At 37.6% G+C, this 23,164-nt stretch overlaps 1 protein-coding gene across 1 annotated transcript in view; it reads right to left on the bottom strand.

Annotated features, from left to right (window-relative positions):
- LOC114663763 (zinc finger protein 804A) overlaps positions 1-23,164 on the bottom strand; it is a 699,900-nt gene that overhangs the window by 151,797 nt on the left and 524,939 nt on the right. The window contains exon 2 of the mRNA XM_051935915.1: positions 20,699-20,842. Within this exon, the coding sequence (XP_051791875.1) occupies positions 20,699-20,842 (144 nt within the window). The remainder of the gene's footprint in view (positions 1-20,698; positions 20,843-23,164) is intronic.

Raw genomic sequence — 23,164 nt, 5'->3', positions numbered from 1 at the left:
GGGGTGCTCTTCTGTTCCCTCCACAGTATAGAAAAGGGCATTTGACTCCACCCCTTCCGGATTTCCAGCTATATACCTCACAGCCATTGGAAGGAGAGATCACTCTGTAAAGAGAGCACCTCGCAGGATGGAGCACCTATCTGGTGACTGAAACAAGGCATTCCAAGCCTAACAACATTTTTTAAGTTCTGGAAGGTTTTTGTTCCCTTTTTGTGCCACAGAGTGTGTATTTTGCTCATTGTTTTTCCTTGTGATTAAATGAGGATGACCAGGTTGGTGTCCCAACACTTCTCCTTTGGATTTGCAGTATTTCATTTGATCATAGCTCACATGTACACCTACACCCACACCCCCAACACAAACACAGTTTCTCTCATTGTCACCTAATCTGTAGTCTTAAACTGATCTAAAGTTTGTATTTGTTATATGGGAGAAAACAGGAGATCCCAAGGAAAATTTAGACATGCAGGTAGGTAGAAAATACAAATCCAGTTTGGAAAGAGGTATGCTGAAATTACAAGCAACTATGAAGAACACAGATATCAAACAGCTTAATTCTTCTTAAAAATAAAGAAAAAAGGAGTAAAAATGGCAGAAATACATCATTTCAAAATCAAAGACAGTACTGATGTATGACAACGAATTCTATTTCCGATACTCAGAATTAAAGCAGGCTGAGAAGGAAAGAGAACAAGCTGCCATCTTAGACAGACTGGCAGTATCTCAAACCCATATGTTAATAGGAAATAACTGTGGAGAGGCTGATGTAGTGGATACCTTGGGGGCTACGAATATGCATTTTATGTGCTTAGAGAACCACACAATATAACCTGTACTATAAAGAACATTTATGTCTTTAATTTGAAATTGAAAGGTTCTTGAGATCCAGCTGGAGTTGGATTCCTGGGCCTATCAACTGTTCATGTGGAGCTTCCACATTCTTCCTGTGTCTGTGTTCCTCCCATTTGTAGATTACGCTAATTGGTGACTCTAAATTGGCACCAGTGTGAGTGAACACATAGGTCACACAGGTAGAGCTTCTAATACATATTTAACATTTTCATGATTCTAAAGGTTTTCAACTTTTTTAAATTTTAGATTTTAGAGAATTCTGTCAAAATTAAGTTCAATTTCATTTTCATGCTTGCAAGCTCACTCCCCAAAAAAAGAAGAAATACCATTAGGTATAAATCTTAGTGCATATTTATTCAGATACCTGTTTATAATATTCCATGTTCAAGCCTCTGATAGTGAAGGTTTAACCAGTGCAAATAATTATTTTAGCCACAAATCCAAACAACTTCTTCTTTATTTTAACCAATTAGGTCATTTACTATATATATTCGGTCTTTGGTGGGTATGTGAACGCATGGGCCACGTTTATTCCTACGCAGTAAATGAGCTAGATCTGGTCAGTTAAGTAGCAGAGGGGGTTGTTAATCAGTTTCAGCTGCTTTGGTGTTAATGAAATTAACAACAGGTGCACTAGAGGGGCAACAATGAGACGACCCCCAAAACAGGAATGGCTTAACAGATGGAGGCCACTGACATTTTCCCCTCCTCATCGTTTCTGACTGTTTTTTCAGTAGTTTTGCATTTCTCTATGGTCAGTGTCACTACTGGCAGCATGAGTCGATACCTGGACCATACAGAGGTTGCACAGGTAATCCAACTTCTCCAGGATGGGACATCAATATGTGCCATTGCCAGAAGGTTTGCTGTGTCTCCTAGCACAGTCTCAAGGGCATAGAGGAGATTCCAGGAGACAGGCAGTTACTCTGGGAGAGCTGGACAGGACGGTAGAAGGTCCTTAACCCATCAGCAGGGCCGGTATCTGCTCCTTTAGACAAGGAGGAACAGGATGAGCACTGCTAGAGCCCTACAAAATGACCTCCAGCAGGCCACTGGTGTGAATGTCTCTGACCAAACAATCAGAAACAGACTTTATAAGGGTGGCCTGAGGGCCTGACGTCCTCTAGTGGGCCCTGAGCTCACTGCCCGGCACCATGGAGCTCGATTGGCATTTGCCATAGAATACCAGAATTGGCAGATCCACCACTGGTGCCCTGTGCTTTTCACAATCAGAGCAGGTTCACCTTGAGCACGTGACAGACGTGAAAGGCTCTGGAGAAGCCATGGAGAATGTTATGCTGCCTGTAACATCGTTCAGCATGACTATTTTGATGGTGGCTCAGTGATGGTCTGGGGAGGCATATCTATGGAGGGACGCACAGACCTCTACAGGCTAGACAACGGCATCTTGACTGCCATTAGGTATCGGGATTTAATTATTGGACCCATTGTCAGACCCTATGCTGGTGCAGTGGGTCCTGGGTTCCTCCTGGTGCACGACAATGCCAGGCCTCATGTGGTGAAAGTATGCAGGCAGTTCCTGGAGGATGAAGGAATTGATACCATTGACTGACCCCCACACTCACCTGACCTAAATCCAATATAACACCTCTGGGACATTATGTTTTGGTCCATCCGACACCACCAGGTTGTACCTTAGACTGTCCAGGAGTTCAGTGATGCCCTGGTCCAGATCTGGGAGGAGATCCCACAGGACACCATCCGTTGTTTTATTAGGAGCATAGCGCCCCCCACCCCCCAGTGTTGTCAGGCATGCAAAGAAGCACGTGAGGGCCATACAAAGTACTGATTACGATTTAGAGTTTCTGCAATGAAATTTTGGCAAAATGGACTAGCCTTCTGCATCATTTTTTCACTTTGATTTTTGGGGTGTCTTTGAATTCAGCCCTCTGTAGGTTGATAATTCTCATTTCCATCAAATGCTGTGGCATCCTTTCATTCCTAACACATTACCCAGTCCAATTGATATCTAATGTATTTTCAAAGTGTTCCTTTAATTTTTTTTGTGCAGTTTATATATATATATATAGATCTGAATCACAATCTGATTGTATGGGTGGTTACCTACCAGGTAACGCTTGTGGTTGGCCTGCAAGTCGGCAAACATCTGCCATAGTGCCCTCTCAGTTGTGAGAAGCAGATCATAGAATGTTGCATAGTTTACTGTCAAATAATGCAAAGAGTACGCAACACGTGTTTTGCCCTTATTTGGGCTCATCAGGTGTACACACTCACTGCACCTCTCTCGGTCCCCGATCTCCAGGCAGTCAAATAAACGAACCACACGCCGTTGCGCAATATAAAGAGGCTTCGCCTCTAACGCTGACGTCCAAGGTTCGATCCCCGAGAGGGGTGCAGTGAGTGTGTACGTCTGATGAACCCAAATAAGGGTGAAACACGTGTCGTGTACTCTTTGTTACTCTGTCATTATTTGACAGTAAACTATGCATCCTCTCATATACACATCTATACATATATATACATATACATATACATATATATATATATATATATATATATATATATATATATATATATATATATATATATATATATATATATATATACATACACACACACTGTGGCAGATGGCCGGCAAACCCTGGATGGTGCAATACCTCCCCCTGGACGGTAGATGGCCACCCCCCTGGGTTAGAGCATTTCATCGGTTTCCCACAGGGCTCCATGGGAATTGGAGTTGGGGGCAGCCCCGTTGTGTCCCGCAGGCACCGCCAGGGGGACTGCAGCTGGAACTCCTGAGCCCTTGTGGGCAGTGTTTTCACCACACCTGGAAGTGCAGCCGGAACTCGGCAATCAAGCACCTGAAGCACTTCCGGGTGAACTACAAAAGGGGCCAGCAGCTACCAGTCGAAGAGCCAGAATTGGGAGGAGGAGGACGAGGTTGCCAGGGAGGAGTGGTGGAGAAAGAAAAAGAGTGCTTTGCTTGGTGTTTACTTGGTGTGTTGTGCTTGGGACTGTGTACTACCTGTGGGACACGGGAAAGATGTGAGCCCACAGGCGAAGAAAAATAAAAGTTTATTTATTTTATGTGTGCCTCCGTGTCCAGTCTGTGTCGGGTCGGGTGCCTATATAGCACCTTTTTCACAACACACACACATATATATATATATATTATAACATATATACATACATACATACATAGATATATTGACAAAATGACTGAAAAAGGAAGAACGTTAAGAAAAAAAGCAAGAAAAACATCTGACTTAGCAGTTACAGTGAAACATTATGCAGATGTATTGCTTTTAGTATAAAGGACCCTGGTATCATTTCCTGCCACACTTCCACTGAAAAATTCATTATCTGAAAGTCCTCAGTGTTAAGAGGATTTGCAGCATTGTTCCTAATGGCACTCAGTTTTGTTTTAATTCCCTCCTTTGCTACAACCTCCAGGGGTTCAGAGTGCATCTCATAACTGAGCTTGCCCTTTTAATTAGCTGGTTGATTTGGTGGGCCTCTCTTTTAAAGTGATGTTATCAGCCCAGCACAGCGTAGACAATTGCACTGGCCATCACAGAGCTGTAGAAGATGTGAACTACCCACATTAAAGGAACACAGTCTCCTAAGCAAAAACAGCCTGCTCTGCCCTTTCTTATATAGCTTCTCTGTGTTCCAAGACCAGTGCAACCTTTCACTGATGTGGACCCCCAAGTACTTGTAATAGTGCACCTTTTGTACATCCACTCACTTAATAGTGACTAGACACAGATGTTCTTTAGTGAAGTGAAAGTCACTGATCAGTTCCTTGTTTTGAATTATCCCAAGTAAAATGAAAATTTAGTACCTTATAGCTCCATGGATCTGAGTTTAATTGCTGGGCCAATCACACTTTGCAGCTTGCATATTTTTCTCTGTGTACACTAGTATCCTCTCATATTCTATGCATGATTGGCATGTCTAAACTGTCAACAGTATGAATGAATGTGAGCCTGAGCAATTTGGATTTTGTTATCAATGGCCTTCTGTCCTATCACAGATTGGTTCCTGCCTTGTGCTTAGTGCTGCCAGGATAAGCTCTATTATTTCTTCAGCGCTGTGATGGAAAATGGTAAGTTTGAAATATAAATGAATGAATAAAATCATTTACCCAAAAGTGAAAAGTAATGTTGAAAACAGCAACTGATTCTCCTAAAAATGGATAGCTACAGAACCACTGAAAAATGATGCAAGCAGAAATATAATGTTCGGACAAGTATACATCTTAGAATGTAATGGTTTAGAATTATTTGCTGTCCTGAATTTGTTTAATTTCAGTTTACTTTAATTTATGGTTAATTTAATCATCAGAGTCTTTTTCCTTAAGGAATAAAAGGAACACACCATTTTCAATTAAAACCCCAGGTGCCAATTAAATGTTTCATGAATATGGTACTTGCAATTTATTACAAACATTTGTGCCAATGTTTAAGAAAATAGTATGCATACACTGCATGTGTATACAGTAAAGTACCCTGAAAAAGTATTTGTCGTTTTCCTCTAATATGGTAGATACTTGACATTGAATATTTTCAGGTCTTCAACCAAAATTTTCTACTGGGTGCCTGTTTGAATAGCTGACACTTTAACATATTTTATTTATGTAACCTTCTGGCATTGTATGAACAAGTAATTGCCCCCTTGATAAATCAACTCCATTAATGGAATAATTATGGTTATCTGATTAAATGCTCAGTCTTGATTCCAGCCAGTCCTGCTCAATACAAATCTCACTTATTTTGACTTCAACCCTCTGCTAGCACAAATATTCAACTAACACGCCATGCCACAATCAAAGTCAACTCTGCATTGAAATGGCTGAAAATAAGCCAAATTAAGATTGTACACTGGCCTAATCTGTTATGATTTGGTATTTTGTTCAGTTGTTTTGTGGCATTTTGTGATCCCTTCTGGACAATATATGCATCTATTTAAAGGTTTTGAGTATCAAGGAATCCAAAAATGTTTATTATTTTTTCATTTTATGGTGCATTAAAAACATAGAAAGTATTTGGTTTTTCTTAAATACCAGTCTTTCATCTTGGATGGCACTAGTTTGTGCACTTTTGTTTTAGTGGTTGCTATTGCATTGCAGTTGGTGATGTCCAGGGTCACCTGAATGTGTCAATAGGAGTCAAGGGTATAAAGGTCAGATCTGTGCACTTTCTAGTATCCGATATTGCATAAAAATGGTGTTGGTGTATGATTCTTATGATAAAACAGTTTCCCTAGTTAATAAACTTACTTATGACATTTAGGTCTTTCATTTTTGGTTAGTGTTTCAGCTGTTGATGACAGACAAGTGAGACATTTGGCTATGATTTTTGAACTATGTTTCAACTTCTGATCCTCTTCAATAAATGTTCTCACTGTCTTATTCTGAGTCAGTACATGGTCAAAGACCAGATCTAATGCAATAGGACTGAAATGTGTAATTGACTGTTGAATTAAAACACTGCTGCAAGAAAGACTGGTTAAAGGTTGTCTACAATGCTGTGCAAGAGTAAGAAGCATTTAGTTATACCAATTGTGGCTAAATGGTGACAGAACCAGTTATTAAGTGCAAGGGGGCAATTACTTTTTCACATACTACCAGATAGTGTTGGATAACTATTTACTCAAGTGGAATTTATCTGCCATTAAACTTTGGTTGAAGTCATACAAAATTAAGTGTCAATAATTTTATTGAATGTACTTTCAGATTTATAAAACTATAACAAATGTAATATGATTAATTGAAATACACTCAAATAATTGCAAATCAAACTGTTTCAATACCAATTATAAGAAATACAGGAATACAATTAAATTAACTGCTAAATTCAATTTCATATACTGTAAATTTTGAAAATATAACAAAGCAGCTTCAATATAAAATGCATTATAAAAATGAGTAACTTTTAATTAAACTTACTGGAAAGCAAAATTTTATGATGTGACAAGAAATAAATACATTTGAATACATTTTGATTCTTTGCCCAGTTTCCTCAATGGACCATAAACAAATTATAAGGCAGTGTATTCAATTTCCTCAATAGGATATAAGCATATTTGTGTGCAAAATTAATTTCTGTTGTCTTAAAGGAATGAATACCCTATAAATTGTATATTGAGTACAAATAAGAATGGTCCTCCGTGCACGAGTTACTTTTTGTCAGAAGCTTCTCTTTAGAAACAAGTGTATGAGCTTAGCACTCATCTTTGTGCTTTGACTTCTGACTGCTTTTGTCTATCAACATACATTTTTAGGGAAATGTGACACTTAAAATGCATCTGCATCTTAACATAACAATTTTGCTCATTGCAAAGTTGTTGTTTCATAATAAAACTTGTCAGCTTGTACAAAAAATAATATAATCATCCCTTTTCAGAATTACTACTCCATTATGTTTCATTTTATCTTCAATAGCATCTTTCTAAATGGCCAGTGTAAGATGCAATACAGTGATTGTAAAGCACAAAATGTATCAAAGTACAAACAACAAACTTTCCATAGTCATTAAAAGCAATCTCAGGAGCTTCAAATTGTTATTTATGTTTTTATACAGAACAAATATCCATTAGCAAAACGTTGAAAAGATTTGACCATTTAAATTAGGTCCCAATGGGGGTACTTATTGTATTATTATGTTTATAATGTGTCTTACAAGATCTTTTACCAGCTTCTCAGTTTTCTCAATTTAAGACCACACAGCAAGTCTGGGTTAGTGAATGGCAGAAAAATGTATTATTTTTTTCAAAGTGCTTGATCAACCTTCACGATACAGCTCGGTCCTGCACCTCCTCGCCAGTCAAGCCCTTTTTCTTCACATATTCTTTTACTTTATCCAGCTCCGCTTTGGCTTTCCTCTCTGTCTTCCCTTGTACTTTCATTCCCATCACTCTTTTACCTGCATATCATTGTCTATCCTCATTACATGTCCAAGCTACTTCAGTCCACTTTCCTCTACTTTCTTAGATCTCTCTCCCACTTTGGTTGTGTGTCTGGTTGTCTCATTTCTATTTCTTTCATTTTTGTAACTCCACATATCCATCTCAGCATTCTCATTTCTGTACTCCCTTTACTGCCAATGTCTCAGCTCCAAACATCATTGCTGGTCTTAAAAACTTTACCTTTAACCTTCACCTTAATTCTTCAATCATGCAATACTCTGATACCTTCTTCTAATTGTTCCATCCACACTGCACTCTATGGACTATCTCTGTATCTCATTTTCCATCTTGAGCTACCACTGATCCTAGATATTTAAATGTATCCACTCTTTTCAATAGCTCTCCCTGCTGGTTATCTTCTAAATCCTGATCATCATTAAACCTCATATATTCTGTCTTCTTCTCATAAGTTCTCAGTCTTTTACTTTCTTCCAGCTCCAATCTCCACTTCCCATTTGCTGCTGCTAAACAAGACAATGTCATCATCAAAAAAGCATGCACCGGGGGACAGGTCTTTTATCCCATGAATCAACACATCCATAACCAGATCAAAACGGTAAGGACTTAAAGAAGATCCTTGGTGCAGACCTACTCTAACTGGAATCTTGTCTGTTACCCCAACACTGCTTTTAACCCCAGTTCTCACTTCCTCATGCATACCCTGGACACCCCTCACATGCTTCTCTGGTACTCCTTGCACTCTCGCGCACCTCCAGACCTCTTAATGTAGCACAGTATCATAACCCTTCTCCAAATCAATAAAAACCATGTGTAAACCTTTGTTTTTCTCAATGCTTCTGCATGAGCTGTCTCGATACAAAGACTACATCAGCTGTTCCTCTCCCAGTGTTTTTTTTCATATGTTCAACATAAAAAGATTAAGCAATACAGAAAACCATCTGCTCTCTGCGTTTCAGTTGATACTGAGACTGATTGCTGAGGTTCTTTACCAATCAGAGTTGAAAAATGCTTCTCTATTTCAGTGTGCACTCATTGCTTACACCCAAAGATCAAAAACGTAATGCATACAGATGCTTCAGGTGGCTATTGTCTTAGCAGATGACACCTTATTTCTTTCATAATTCCTTCAGAATTATTCTTTCATCAATGGAGAACAAGTGATAGTGGGAGGCAGAAGCTACACACATTGAGAAAGGTAGTGTAAAAATGAGTAGATTAGGTGCAGGGCCGGATTTATATGAAAAGAGGCCCTAGGCTATTCCACTTATGAGGCCCTTTCACCTTCCATTTTTAAGTTTGTAAATTACATGAGAGATAATAAAATTTTGCTAACAATTTGAATGCAGGCCCCTCTTGATCTTGAGGCCCTAGGCTGAAGCCTAGTTAGCCTATAGGAAAATCCGGCCCTGATTAGGTGTGACCAGACCTACCACGGCCTAATAAGTTACATAAGTGCTTAATTAGGGCCCTATGGCCACCGGGAATGGGCACCCCAGCTTAACTTAAGAGTGTATCGGTCAGAAGTGGAAAACATGAGGAGGAGGAAGTAAAATAAGAAAAAAAGGGTTTGAGACCTTTAAAAGTTTTAATAGTAACTTTATTTCATTTTTCCTTGGCTTGTAGTTGGAGAATGAAAATGAAATGTGAAGTGTTGTTTCTGAGCTGCTCTGGATAGGGAATTTGTGTCTATTTCAGAAAGTTATCTGTAATAAAGTATAACATAATCTGAAACTCATTAACAGCATTTCGCCATCAATATTACATTTTAATTTACAGAGTACATTAACCTGCTAGTGCTTTGTGTAATTCACAGGAATGTTACTAACATAGTAGTTGCTTGTTCAAAGTCATTTCTAATTGTACAGGACTAATGTGTTTGTATGTCCATGGTAAACATGATGGTACTGTTTAGAAAGCTCAGCCTGAGGGAAGGTGAGCTGCATGAAAAGATGCAAAGTTTTTTCAACAGTTAGCCTCCCCAAACGTGGCATAGCTGAACACTTGATACACTATTATTACTGACAAGACAGAGAAAACACAGTACTTTTCTCATAATTTGGTTATTGTGCTGAATCTGTAACTGTTTTAATGAATTTCATAGGGACACTTTTGAAATATTTTGGAACAAGTGCACAGGCAAACATTTTAAGACTGCCGGTGAGTTATTACACCTTATTATTATGCATTGAATACAAGCATTTGAGTCAAATCTGAGATTAGACAGTTAATGAGAAATCCTAACAAACAGACTATTATTAATACTCAATAAAAATGTGGTCATATTATTCAATATATTTATTGAAGACAACCTCTAAAAATATGCTGAAGCAACTGATATCCAAACTGAGAGCATTTCCAGTTCAGCAAACAAGTGGATGATGCAATTATCTCTCTGCTCCATAAGGCTTAGTGTCACCTGGACAAAGCTGGCAGCATGTAAGGATTATGTTTTTTGATTTCTCCAGTGCCTTCAATACCATCCAGCCATCCCTATTAAGGGTTATACTCCGAGATATGCATGTGGATGAGTCTGGATAACGAACTATCAGCTTAGCAGACCACAGTTTGTGAGGGTCAACGACTGTATTTTTGATATGGATGTGAGCAACAATGGAACACCACAAGGAACAGTCCTGTCTCCTTTGCACTTCACTCTGTACACCTCTGATACACCTCTATAAATATAACACTAGGTGTTGTCACTTGCAGAAATTCTCAGATGACTCTGCACTTATGGGGTGTATTGATAAAGGGTGATGAGACAGAGTAGAGGAGTCAGGTGGAGAAGTTTGCTTATTGACGAAAGAAGAATGGTCTGTGTCTTAACATCAGCAAAACCAAAGAACTGGTTATTGATTTTGACCACATCAAACAGCCTCTATATCTGGTCACTGTTCAGTGAGTGGATGTAGAGGTGCTACACCTTAATGACAAGTTAGACTGGTTTTGGAATACATAGGAATTATATAAGAAAGGGCAGAGCAGACTCCTCCTTAGGAGACTGTGTTCCTTTAAAGTGCATAGTGACATCCTTCACATCTTCTACAACTCTGTGATATCCTGTACAATAGCTGGTAAATTCACTTCAAGGTAGGCTAACTGAATCAACAAGTTAATTAAAAGGGCAAGCAGTTATGGGGTCCACTCTGGACTCCCTGGAGGTAGAAAGGAGAGAATTAAAACAAAACTAAATGCAATTATGAACAAGGTTATCCTCTCTCTGACACAATAACATTGCCAAGTTAGAAGGTTTCTTTCTCTTTAACATTCTTGCTTTATAGGCATTGTGGTGTGTGTTCAGGCTATGGTATATGTGTATATATTTATTTTTCATCCATTTATGCATTTATTTATTTAAATAACTTCTGTAAAAAGCCAGATTTCTTCATGCGGACAAATAAAGTTCTATCTTTCTCTTTATCTATCTATCGAAGTGTGAATAGCATAAACATTCAAAGTGATCCTATAATATCATAGACAAAGCCATTTATTTTGTCATCACCATAATTCACATTGTTTACAAATTTTTTTATTAATTAAATTCTGTTTTTGTTTCACAATTTAAGTAGTTATCTTTGTATAATTGCAGTTGTATATATATTGTATATTTATTTACAACCCCGTAACTAAAAAAGATGGAAATGCTGTGCAAAATGTAAATAAAAACAGAATGTGTTGAAAATCATGTAAACTCTGTATTTAATTGAAAATAGCTCACCAACAACATATTAGTTGTTAAAACTGAGAAATTTTATATTTTGAAAAATAGAAAGTCATTTTGAATGTGATGCCAGCAGTGCCAGGGAGATAATCTCTAGTTCATATTCATTGCATATCTTAAAGGGCTCACATAGCCACTCAATGTTATGCTGATTTTTCTTTGGCATTTGTCAGTCAGTCAGGGAAAAGCAGTAAGGGAAGCTGTCAATCACAGCCTGTTCCATGACAATGCCCCTGCTCACACTACACAAGCCGCAAATCCTGCTCTGCAAAGTTGGGAATTTTTAGTGATACCGCATTCACCCTATTCTCCAGACCTGGGGTCTCATTTATAAAACTTTGCATGGATTCGACTATGAAAATATGCTTACATCAAAAAACAGGAAAATGTGTATGTCCAAAACAATCAGATTTATAAAACCTATTCTATTTACCTTTATAAATCACTATCATCTTATAAATGTAGCTCTAACTCCGCCTGGTTGCCACCATTAAAACAACCATACGTGGACTATGCTAATCAACGTTGTACACTCATGATGCTGCAGACCTTAACTGGCCTCCTTTGTGACCCATCGCACTGTGCTCCAAGATCATGTCTGGCATTGTACTAATCCTCCTTTGTGCTCTCTTGGGCAGAAAGCCGTAAGGTGCCAGAGTCTGACCCATTATCACCTGGAAACATGTAATGACATGATTGCTGTTACAGTGAATAGTATTGGCCATATAAAAAACTGCAAGTTCAGCCAATTACCTTACCAAAGAGCCAGCCACAATGTACAACGCAATCAGCAAGTTGTCTGCCAAAGCTACTTTGCCTCAAAATGAACTAATCATTGGCTGACCCAGACCACCAAGAAACGACGTTTGTCAATCTCATCTTGGCATTACAGATGACTTGTGTGCTAATGGAATGTAACTGCTTACAGTTGATAAAAGCAGCTCCACTATTGCTAAGTGCCCTTATTTTAATATGAGTGTAGTGTGCAGCATAGTGTGCCAATTATGTCAGGAAAACAGCTGCAAATTGCCTTTTAATGTTGGCAAAAGCCTATTATATTTTAAGTATGTAGACCCACACCAAACGAAAATGGAAAATAGTGCCTCGCCAGTCAGTTAATGCTTTCCAGTAAAGTGGGCATGATAGAGTGATGCTTGGCTGAGATATTGCAGACCAGTTGCCCAGTTCCCTGAGAAATGACAACAAAGTGATAAAGTTATATAAGCTGACAAAGACCCAAAAAACGACTTTAGTGCTAATATACAAAATTAGCCCTCTTAAAAGTTAACTAAAATAGAGTCTGTACATCATAATTATCACCTTTGAGGTGTCATAAGTTGGTCACGTCAATACACAATCTAATAATTGCTCCATGACGTGATTTATTATGTTTGTGAATCATCATTCAGCTGGTTTGGCTGCACTTCCCTACTTAATCAAGGGTGTCCTCATTTTCCAGTTTCTCTGAAATGTTTTGTACAGATGAGTTAGAGTTGCTCTAAATACACTCGCATTCTCCCATCCAGTTTTCTTTTATAAATACCAGTGTTTGCATGGAAGGCTGTGTATGCACATTTTGAGCCTCTTTTCGTGTGTTTGTAAGTTTTATAAATCTGACCCCTGCTGTGTGTGACAACGAGTACTCCCTGATCTGAAGGGCTTCCTCCATTTGACGTACAATGCCAATGATGAAGATGTCAGGTCTGCTACAGAAGAATGTTGCCTATGAAAGACAAAACTTTTTTTTTTTTTACTGATCGGAAAGCTTTCTGAATGTTACAAGTGTGCTTGTGTTAAAGGGTTTTATGTGGAAAATTAAATATGTTTGGTTTTATTTGTATTTTAGGTCAATTTGGTGTGTATTAAATCTTATAACAACATTTACTTCTGTTATTTTAGGAGATAAATATTATGGTTCCCCGACTTCACCGAGATTAACAAGCCATCTTTTTTATCTGGAGAATAGGGAATATTTGAGCAACAAACCTCGGCCAGTCCAATTTTCATTGATTGAGCTGGAGACAAGCGACATTCTTTTGCCAAGTGACCGTGTTGATCACACTGGAAACATCTTCGGTCAGCTCCACTGCCGAAATATCCCCTGCATCGTCCATGGCCTCCGCGGCCTGCTCCTGTCTCCCCAGATATGGGCACCTCCTCAACAACCAGATTCCCCAGAGGCCTTCCTGACCCCATTCGATTTTCAGGTCCTGCAGCTTGTCTTTGCTCTAGCCGTCGATCAAAGCGACGAGAATGTCCTGGATGCTCGTTCGTAGGTTGTGAACAGCACCAAATCCACCGCTCTTTCTCCAAGCGGTCTGAGAACCTTCCAATCGTCTGGACATAATTGATAATGATTCCACATCATGACATAAAAATTAATCTCGAAGAACTGCAGGTATCCCGGCCAGTAATATATTCATGACAACTTTCTCCACAATTCGCTCCACCATGTCTCCCTCAAACCAGCAATGCACTTTATGAATCAAATCTTGAATTTGTGCACGGATGGGACTGTCCATGTTTAGGTTCCAGTCGTTAAGTGCAAAACCTTTAGCCAAAAAAGTCACAGTCTTACGCAAAGCTATTTGTTGCTTCAGGAAATTATAATCGCAGAGCTTATCGTGAGGCACATTCCATAAGGACAGTAGAGCATCCCCAGACAAAAAAGGTGTGATGATAACGGCCCAGTGTCGTTTGTCCCATCCCAATAAAGTCGCCACTTGCTCAAAGGCTAAAAGGAACATCTCTGGGTCATCGGATGGACCCATCTTCGTCAGCACATTCTTAGAATTTTCAGGAAGCGGAGGCAAAGGGATGTACTGTCGACGGTTATGAACCGGGACATTCAGATCAGGGATAGGGGGCGGGTCATCCTCTGGATCGTAAGGAAGTCTGAGCGATTTGAAATAACTAGAGGAGTTATTATGCAGAGGGCATCCATCTGTGCAACCACTCCTGGTACCACTTGTCATGCTTGGGTCACAGATTTGCACAGAGACACAGGAGGTTGTAGAAAAAAAGGAACTTTATTCAAAGCACTGCAAAAACAGACATTTTTCTCTTTTCAAAAGTTTAAGCGTGTTCCTTGACAAGTCAGAGATGACAGTTCCACCAGGAGCAGAGGATGTCAGAGAGAGAGAGAGAAAAGCAAAACAATCAATTCCAACGCTGTACAAGGCTTTTAAGTAAGCAGAGTACTGTGCGAGAGGTTTATCGCGCGTTATAGCGCAAGTAAGAAGGGTAAGGAGCAATGTGAAGGCAGACTGTCAGCTGTTTCAGGGGTTTTCCCAGGGGCGTCTGTGTCCTCTGAGGGTGCGATCAGCACTCCAGCTTACAATAGATAGATAGATAGATAGATAGATAGATAGATAGATAGATAGATAGATAGATAGATAGATAGATAGATAGATAGATAGATAGATAGATAGATAGATAGATAGATAGATAGATAGATAGATAGATAGATAGATAGAACTGTATTATTGTACCAGGGTCAAAAGACTGCTGTTTTCTTAAAATGTATTATAGTTTGGTTTACAGGAAGTGAAGCAGAACAGGAGTGTGGCAATGCATTACTTAGTGCTGCTGCCTCACATGTCCAGTGTCCAGAATTTGCAAATTGTACCTGACTGTTGTCACTGAGGGGTTCAAATTTCCTGTGGGATTTTTCTCCGGAGTGTATATATTTCTCCCATGAATCAATGATTCAAACTTGGCTGAATGCAAGTATGGGGTGAATGACTGGTGCCCTGGCTAAGGGTAATTCTAGTCTATGCCCAATGCTGCCAGAAGAGAACCCCTTAATTGGATTAAGCAAGTTTGCCTATGTTATTAACAAAAAACACCTTTAATATCAATTTCTTACTCCTATGCAGTTAACTGTTATTATAACAGACTGAGAATTAAACTCCCATGTTTTATTTGCCTCTATTCAATACAAAATACCAAGCAAAAAATAACTAATAGAATATGGCAGTGCTTCCAGCCACACAGCAACAAAGACCAGTTTTACAATTTTTTGTAAAAATTATGCAATTACAATAGATTATGAATTACAGACAGAAAAAGGTTAAACAAACCTTTTTCAGTATGAAAAAATATACAAGCCATTTTATTGCTTGTTTACTGTATATTTATAGCAACATGCTGTCTACTTCTGAGCCTGTTTATACTTAATAGAATTTGTGCCCTAAAACAATAAAACTGCAATCATCTTATTCTAAAAAAGATTAATATTTTACCCATAAGACAAATCCTTAACAAAACAATCACAGTATAAAGGTAAAAACTGATTTAAGTTCCCATTTTTCTCATTGCATGATAATTTAGATTAAGCAAATCCTTTAAGAGGCACTATCCAGTCTTGGGCATATTGTACAGGTTGCACCTTTTTGCATTAAACTTGAAAGATTAAAATATCAGTTCATGTTCAAAACTAATATAGCCAATTTAAATAAGTCACACTAAATCTGTGAAATTACGTTCACAATAGCTTAGGAAACTACTGTATATTATTTATCTAATACCCGAAGTCAATCAGCATTGCACCAAAAAATTTAAATGAAGAAAGCCATATTCCATTCATGCGTAACCATCTAAAATTAACTTTCATAACATTATCCTAGCTGTAGTTCCATCTGCTGTAATACATGCAGATAAATCAGAGGACCATGGGAATAAAAGTGTTCTATAGTATGCTGATAAACAGTGGAGCATACGGATTCCATATATGGTTGATAATAAATAATTAAAGGCAACTATCTAGTTACACAACTGACATCAAAGGCTAACACTGAATTTAAAATTATAATCAAACAAACTATCCACTTTCAAAGAGATAAGACTCAAATAATAAAACTCACCAGGTCACATTTATAATGGATGGTTTGTGGTGGTGTTATTCTATTATAGTGTATCTGGATTACATTTGATTGAGGAACTGAGACCTCTTTTTCTCCAGTTTCCACATTTGTGTTCAAATCATGCAAGACATCTTGGTAAACTGCATTTCTTTATTTACAATGTAAGACAAGCTACAGTATAACTGGACTTGAGAATGAACTTATAATTGTACAGTACCAAAATAGGTGTTGATAACTATTGTTATTTCTATTCCAGTTCTTCAGCAAAGGCTTTTCAAGAAAGGCTGAGTACATTTTTTTTCTCTATAATTAAAAAAAACTCCCTTCTACAGGTACTATAGTATGCTGAGCCCCATACTGTACTACTTATTTACCTTTGACAGTGTGGCCAGACACAGCTCCAACTCCATCATTACCAAAAATGAGGTGACAGCTCAGAGAGAAGAGGTCTACTTGGTCAATTAGTGGTGCCAGGATAATACTTTCACCCTTATTTTCAACAAAACCAAGATGCTGGTCACTAACTTCAGAAAGCAGACCACCTCTTACATCTACTTTAAGGGGGATATTATTGAAAAAGGCAGCTTTAAATTTGTGACCATTACTGATGGTAAAGGATAACCCGTACCTCTATTTGCCTAGATGTTTGAGGACAGGTCACATTTTTCATTGGTTCTCACAAACATCTAAAAGTACACAGAGGAATCCATCCCCACTGACTGCATCACATCCTGGTATGGAAAATGCCAAAGCAGTGCAGAGGGTGGTAAAGGGGGCACAGTATATTGTTGGCACTAAACTTCTTTTTCTTTAGAACATACTGCATATAACATTCATTGCATTAGAAAGCCAAAAACAGACCTCCATCATCTTAAACATCGCTTTTCTCTTTTCCCTCTGGAAAACAGTACTGAACCATCAACACTGGCACCAGTAGATTCAAGGACAGGTTCTATCCACAAGTTGTAAGGCTGCTATTTATAAAATACTTGCTAAAATGCTGTATATATGTTATGCAATGCATGTAATTGCATATATATGTTACCTGTTCTGAGGAGATATGCAGGGAAGAAATTCACTGTACTATGTACACATGACAATAAACTTGACCTGGTCTATCTGCTTTTATAGAAATCATGACAATACTTCAAATCCCTAACCCCCCACGTCAATATTGAAGCACCCATTAGACTCATCACTTAAGAATGGATTCCATCCAGATCTGCAGTGGAACATTTCAGCTTTCATAGGTAACCAGCCACAGAATATCAAAAGATGCTTCCTAGATTTGTTCTTCTTACTTTTTTTTAAAAATTAAATAAACTCCACGTGTTTCTTCCACCTTTCAGTGATATGACCAAGCAAAATCAACATTTCCTTAACCTTGATAAGGGCAATTCCATCAGCCCTTCCTGATTATTGAATATTTGAACAGTTTGGTAGAATCCACTCTCGAGCACTGCTACTCTCTTAAATTTAATGACTTACCTTAGCAATGCTTCAACAGCACTAGGCATGGATGTCCGGGGCCAGTAATGTACCCTGCTTGGAAGCAAGTCAGGCATTTAATTGACTCTGTTTAAACTGGACATAGGAAGCATCTTACCTCCTCACTTGTTTTTGAGTTTCAAGATGGAGCAATGACTTGAAGATTATACTTTCTGGGGACCTGACAGCTGAACCTGTGCTGTTTGCATTTGATGTTCCTTTTGGATTAATCAGAATGAAACCTGGGTCATACTCTGGAGTTGTTTTGTGACACGATCAGGATGAACATTTGTACCTCCATATGTTAGGTTTGTGCAGTGTCAAGGAGTGTACAAGTGTAGGTGCAAGGGGGATTTGCTCAGTGGAGAAGGTGGAGCTGAATGACCTTTGGTTCAGTGCAACAGAGGCAGGTTTGCAATGTAGTGAATTGTGGTGTTAAAATGTGGACTAAAAGTGTTTTCACACTCATAGTCAGTTTTCTTGGTGTGGAATCAGAAGATGATTATTTACTTTGCTTTAGTCTCCAGTTAATTTGGTTGCATTAACACAGCAAACTTTCTAGCGATCCAGAAATTATCAATCAATGTCCTGTGGACTTCCTTCACTGGGCAGAAACTGTTTAGTTCTTCCTGGGAAAAAACATCATGAACATTGGACAAGAGGTGCACTTGTGTACCAGCACATTTGCAATAATTATATGGTTTGTTTACCAAGCACAGCTCCATGAGCAGTATATGTCTGTTATTTGATTATTAGAAGAGAGCATGAAAATTAGTTACTTTGTATGTTACAGAAAGGACACACTTTGTCTTGATATCTAAACAGCAAGGCATGTTGAGTTTCCTCAATTTCATATAGACAGTAGACATATCCGGTGAATTTAATTTCACTGTATGTTCTGTATTTACTCTCCATTAGCCTGAATGTCACCTCTACTTAGGTGTCATTAGGCCTGCAAATATTAGTTAACAATAATCAATTGGGAATATTTGATTTGCATTACATACATAAGATCGAAGTTAATGCTCCTCCCATGACAGCATCATACCATAAGTGTGATCGCATTGAGGGTATGCCCCACTTCTGTGCATCAGTCTAGGAGTGTCACATTAGGCAGTTTGATAGTTGGTCGCAAAAGGACATTAATTTCTCACCAATTCTCTAAGAGGTCAGTATGATCTATCTAAACACAAGTGAATCTACCTCTCTTTCTCATGTGGGCAAATGCTATCCAATCCATATGTGACAGAGAAAAAGAGGCTCTGAAGCTGAATCAGGGGCTATGATTCATCTGATTGACTGATATTTGTGTGAGTTGTTTTATGTAAACTTGCATGCATATTTGGATTTATTTCAATACTGAGAATGAGTAATTACAGCTAGATGTGTTTCCCAAACTGCAGAGTATTTTCTGTAGTTAGATCTATATTATTTTCTGTAATTGAATCTATATCATCGTCCGTATCTAGAGACATGAACTGTGGGTAATTTTGTGGAAAATGCTAAATAAAGAAGAGTCTTGAGCAGTTGCTATATGTGAAATTCAAACATGGCCATCTATTATTTGTTCCTATAGGTGAAGCCTACATGTGCCTTCATCAAAGTATCATGGCAGACTGAAGAAATCTAACAGAGAGCTTCCTTTTATCAGTTAAATTCATCTACATACCACATTTCAATATATTTAAATTTTCACCTATCAACTTTAGATAAATATATACTCCAGATACACACCTCTGAATTAAGTATTACGTAAAATTTCAAACTAGTTAAACATATTAAAAATCCTAAGTATAAGAAATAGGACTTATCATACTGTATGTAAACTGTTATCTGAGAACAAAACACAAAGCAAAATGTTGTATACGATCTAATTTTCTAATCTAACATTCGCTGATACAAGTTTCGGGATGTTCTACTTAAACAGGCAGGTAGTTCCAAGTACATTATTCTCTTACAGTAGTCATTGATAGATTGAGATCATAGTTACAACTGGCCAAAATTAATTCCTGCACAGGACTCCTATGACAACTCAATGAAAAGCTAAAGAAAACGGGAGGACCTCAGAGTAGGACCACTGCTTCTCCAGATTGAGGGTAGGCAAATGAGATGGCCTGGGAATATACAAATACTCTCCTCTGTATGCTTTTCAAATGGAATATAATAAGTATCACCAACTGGAAAAAGACTCAAGACCACACATAGGACATACTAGGATTCTCTTTCTCATTGCATCTGAATTTTTGGGAATTCCCTAGAAGCATCTAGAAAGTGTTACTACTGATTGAGTGGATTAGATGTACAGGCAAAGGCAAACAGATAGAGAGTAAAGGAATAACTCTATGCACTATATCTATATAACTAATTATAATAATTAGCATTTCATATAATAAATTTTATTGACCCACCATATGCAAGCTTTCGAGGTAACTCAAGCCCCTTCTTCAGGCAAATCTTGCCTGAAGAAGGGGCCTGAGTTGCCTCGAAAGCTTGCAAATTGTAATCTTTTTAGTTAGCCAATAAAAGGTGTCATTTTGCTTGACTTTTCTCTACATTCATAATGGCTAACAGGGTACAACACCCTAGTACTATTGACCCCCATATAATTTTCTCATTATTATTGAGGCAGTCAACAGGCAAACTTTTCATTATACTTGAGATTTTGTTTTCCCCTCCTCTTTTTGTATTTGCATTTTCAACATCTAAGTTCCTTCCTGTAATCTACTTTAACTAGAAAATATTTCAATAAATGGTTGAAATAAAAATCATAATGCCACATTCCAATAGTTATTTTACTTATGTATTTCAAGCTAAATAAAAATGTATTTGTTAATGTATGCTAAAGGCTTAATTGTCTTACCTGTTTGTGAGCATGATCATAGGAATTAATGTGGTTATCAAACTCCTGGTGTTTGTGGTACTGCTTGTCACATAATTCACAGTAGAAGTTGGCCTTCAGATCTTCCAGAGCTTTTGCTATGGCTTTCTCCTTCTCAGCATAATCCTAAAGAAAGCAAGAATAAAATGAACTATTGTGTTTTATTCATAAATTGTGTACATAACATTGGACTACACTAATGTTACTACACTGAACTGGACCTAACAATTCACAGGTAAGTGAGAAAAAGGTTACAAGACTTAATAATTAGTGAAGTTGATTTTCTCAGAACGTAATAACAATTAATGACATGGCACCTCTTGATTTTTCTGTTTCATTCATGAATATGGCAAATTATATTACAACTACATGACAAATGTATCTTTTTTAAATGCCTCATTTTATTATGCTGCTCAGAAAAGTATATATAGATGAAGAATCTTAAAGCCTCTACTGACTCAGTCATGTATACATTTTAAAAAGCATCAAAGCAAGCACAGAAATGAACATATTTTGTTTTTATTTATAAATTTATGAGTTTCAAATCAATGATACTTTTATGATAGATCAAATATTCTTATTCCCTTTTCAACTTAATGGGAATGAGATGAGAACTAACCTCCGTTTTTTTACTTAGGTTTGGCTGTTTAGCAGAATGGGATAGACCAAGGTCATTTCTCAGCGGGCTAAAATTACACAATGTATTGATTCAGTAGTCTTTTTCTATTTTCTTTTAATGAACACAGAAATTTTGAGAAGAGAAAATGGTCTGGGAACTAGAAGATCACTTTCTTTTTAAAAGTAAACACCGACTCCCTGAAAGTGAGGGCATGTAATCATCATGAGAGGATGTCTCACATCCCACATTTACAAATTAATGTATTTTGTTCCTCAAACTTCCATAAATATGTGAAAAATGGACATGGTTGGACATTAAAATTACAGTATATATAGTATGTACTGCATAGAATAAATAAGGTTACAATCCTTGGATGTCTTTAAATCTACATCCATTTTAAATCCATTTTACCAAGGTACGGAAGGTATTACCCCAATTTATTTGACATGAAAGCAGGTTACCTGCAACAATGTTTCACTTTAAGCTTAATGCTACAAAATATGCACTGTTCACAACAATGTGCAATATCAAGAACATGTGTATTTACCCACTAGAAGTGTCATTATAGACTGATTTAATTATGAACAGCAACAGAAGATGTTCCAGGCCTGCACTAAATTGTTGAAATTTTTTATAAAAATAAATTTTGATAGAAATCCCTTTACGCTTCTTTAGATTGCTGAATTTAGTCTCTACTTTATCCATATACTGGATATGCATCACCAGGGAAAACAGAAAGTGAAAAATTGCTATGCAAGGGAGAAGAGTGTGACAATCTACTGATCCTGTCACCCTGGAATTCTGCTCAGAAACAAAAGCATTTCATAAACAGAAAAAGGGCATCAGGCCATTTCTTGCAATCCCAGTTTGATCAATCTCATGTTTTGGCAATTGGCTCAAAGGGTCTGTCTGTGAAAAAAAAACAAAACAATTTCTTCTAGTAAGATGTACATCAAATTATATGTGTGGATTGTATGACATATTAACCATTTTGTAAATAGTTATAGATAAACTATTTAAACTCCTTTTTATTTGCATGTGATAGTTAGTGAATCTTTTTTACCTTGTGCCTGTTTTCCAAGAATAGTATTGTCCAGGATTAGACTTTGTATAAAACATTATTATTATTTCCTATTTGGCTGACACCTTTATCCAAGGCATCTTACAACAACAGAGGTACAATTGCTTACATTTCTTTTGGTTTTCCAATTGGAGCCCAGGCAGGTGAAAGGACATGCTCATGGGCACACAGTGTCAGTAGCAGGATTTGAACCAACAGTCTCAGGGTTTGAAATCCAAAACCTTAACCAGTACACCACATAGCCTAAGCCAGCATTTCCCAATCTTTGGGTCACCTGATATGCTAATGGGGTCGCAAGAAAATATTTAAAATAGAAAAAAGAAATCATTAGGCAACGTATTAAATAGGAAGTGAATGTCAATATTTCAAACAGGTAGGATCACAAAAAAGCTCCGATTTCAAAATGGGATCACAAACCAAAAAAGCTTGTGAACCTTCTGGCCTAAGTAGTCAGACATGTGAAATAATCGATAAATTTGAAAGCTACTGTAAATACTCTACATGCATTAATGATCACCATTGAGAAGATGCACTAAATCAGAAAAGAATCCGGGAAGAGTGGCATTTCTTCGATGATGGCAAATCATAACCAGTTACATGCATAGCATGTTTCCATAATAACTAAATGAGCCGCTACACTATTTTAATGTTACAGTGATATTATAATTATTAGGCATGAGATGTATTGTATAGCTTTTTACACTGTGTACTACATAAATAGCAAATGTATGGAATACTTGTATTATTT

This window comes from Erpetoichthys calabaricus, chromosome 13 (assembly GCF_900747795.2).
Source record: "Erpetoichthys calabaricus chromosome 13, fErpCal1.3, whole genome shotgun sequence".
Lineage (NCBI taxonomy): Eukaryota > Metazoa > Chordata > Cladistia > Polypteriformes > Polypteridae > Erpetoichthys > Erpetoichthys calabaricus.
This window is presented reverse-complemented; position numbering and strand designations above follow the sequence as displayed.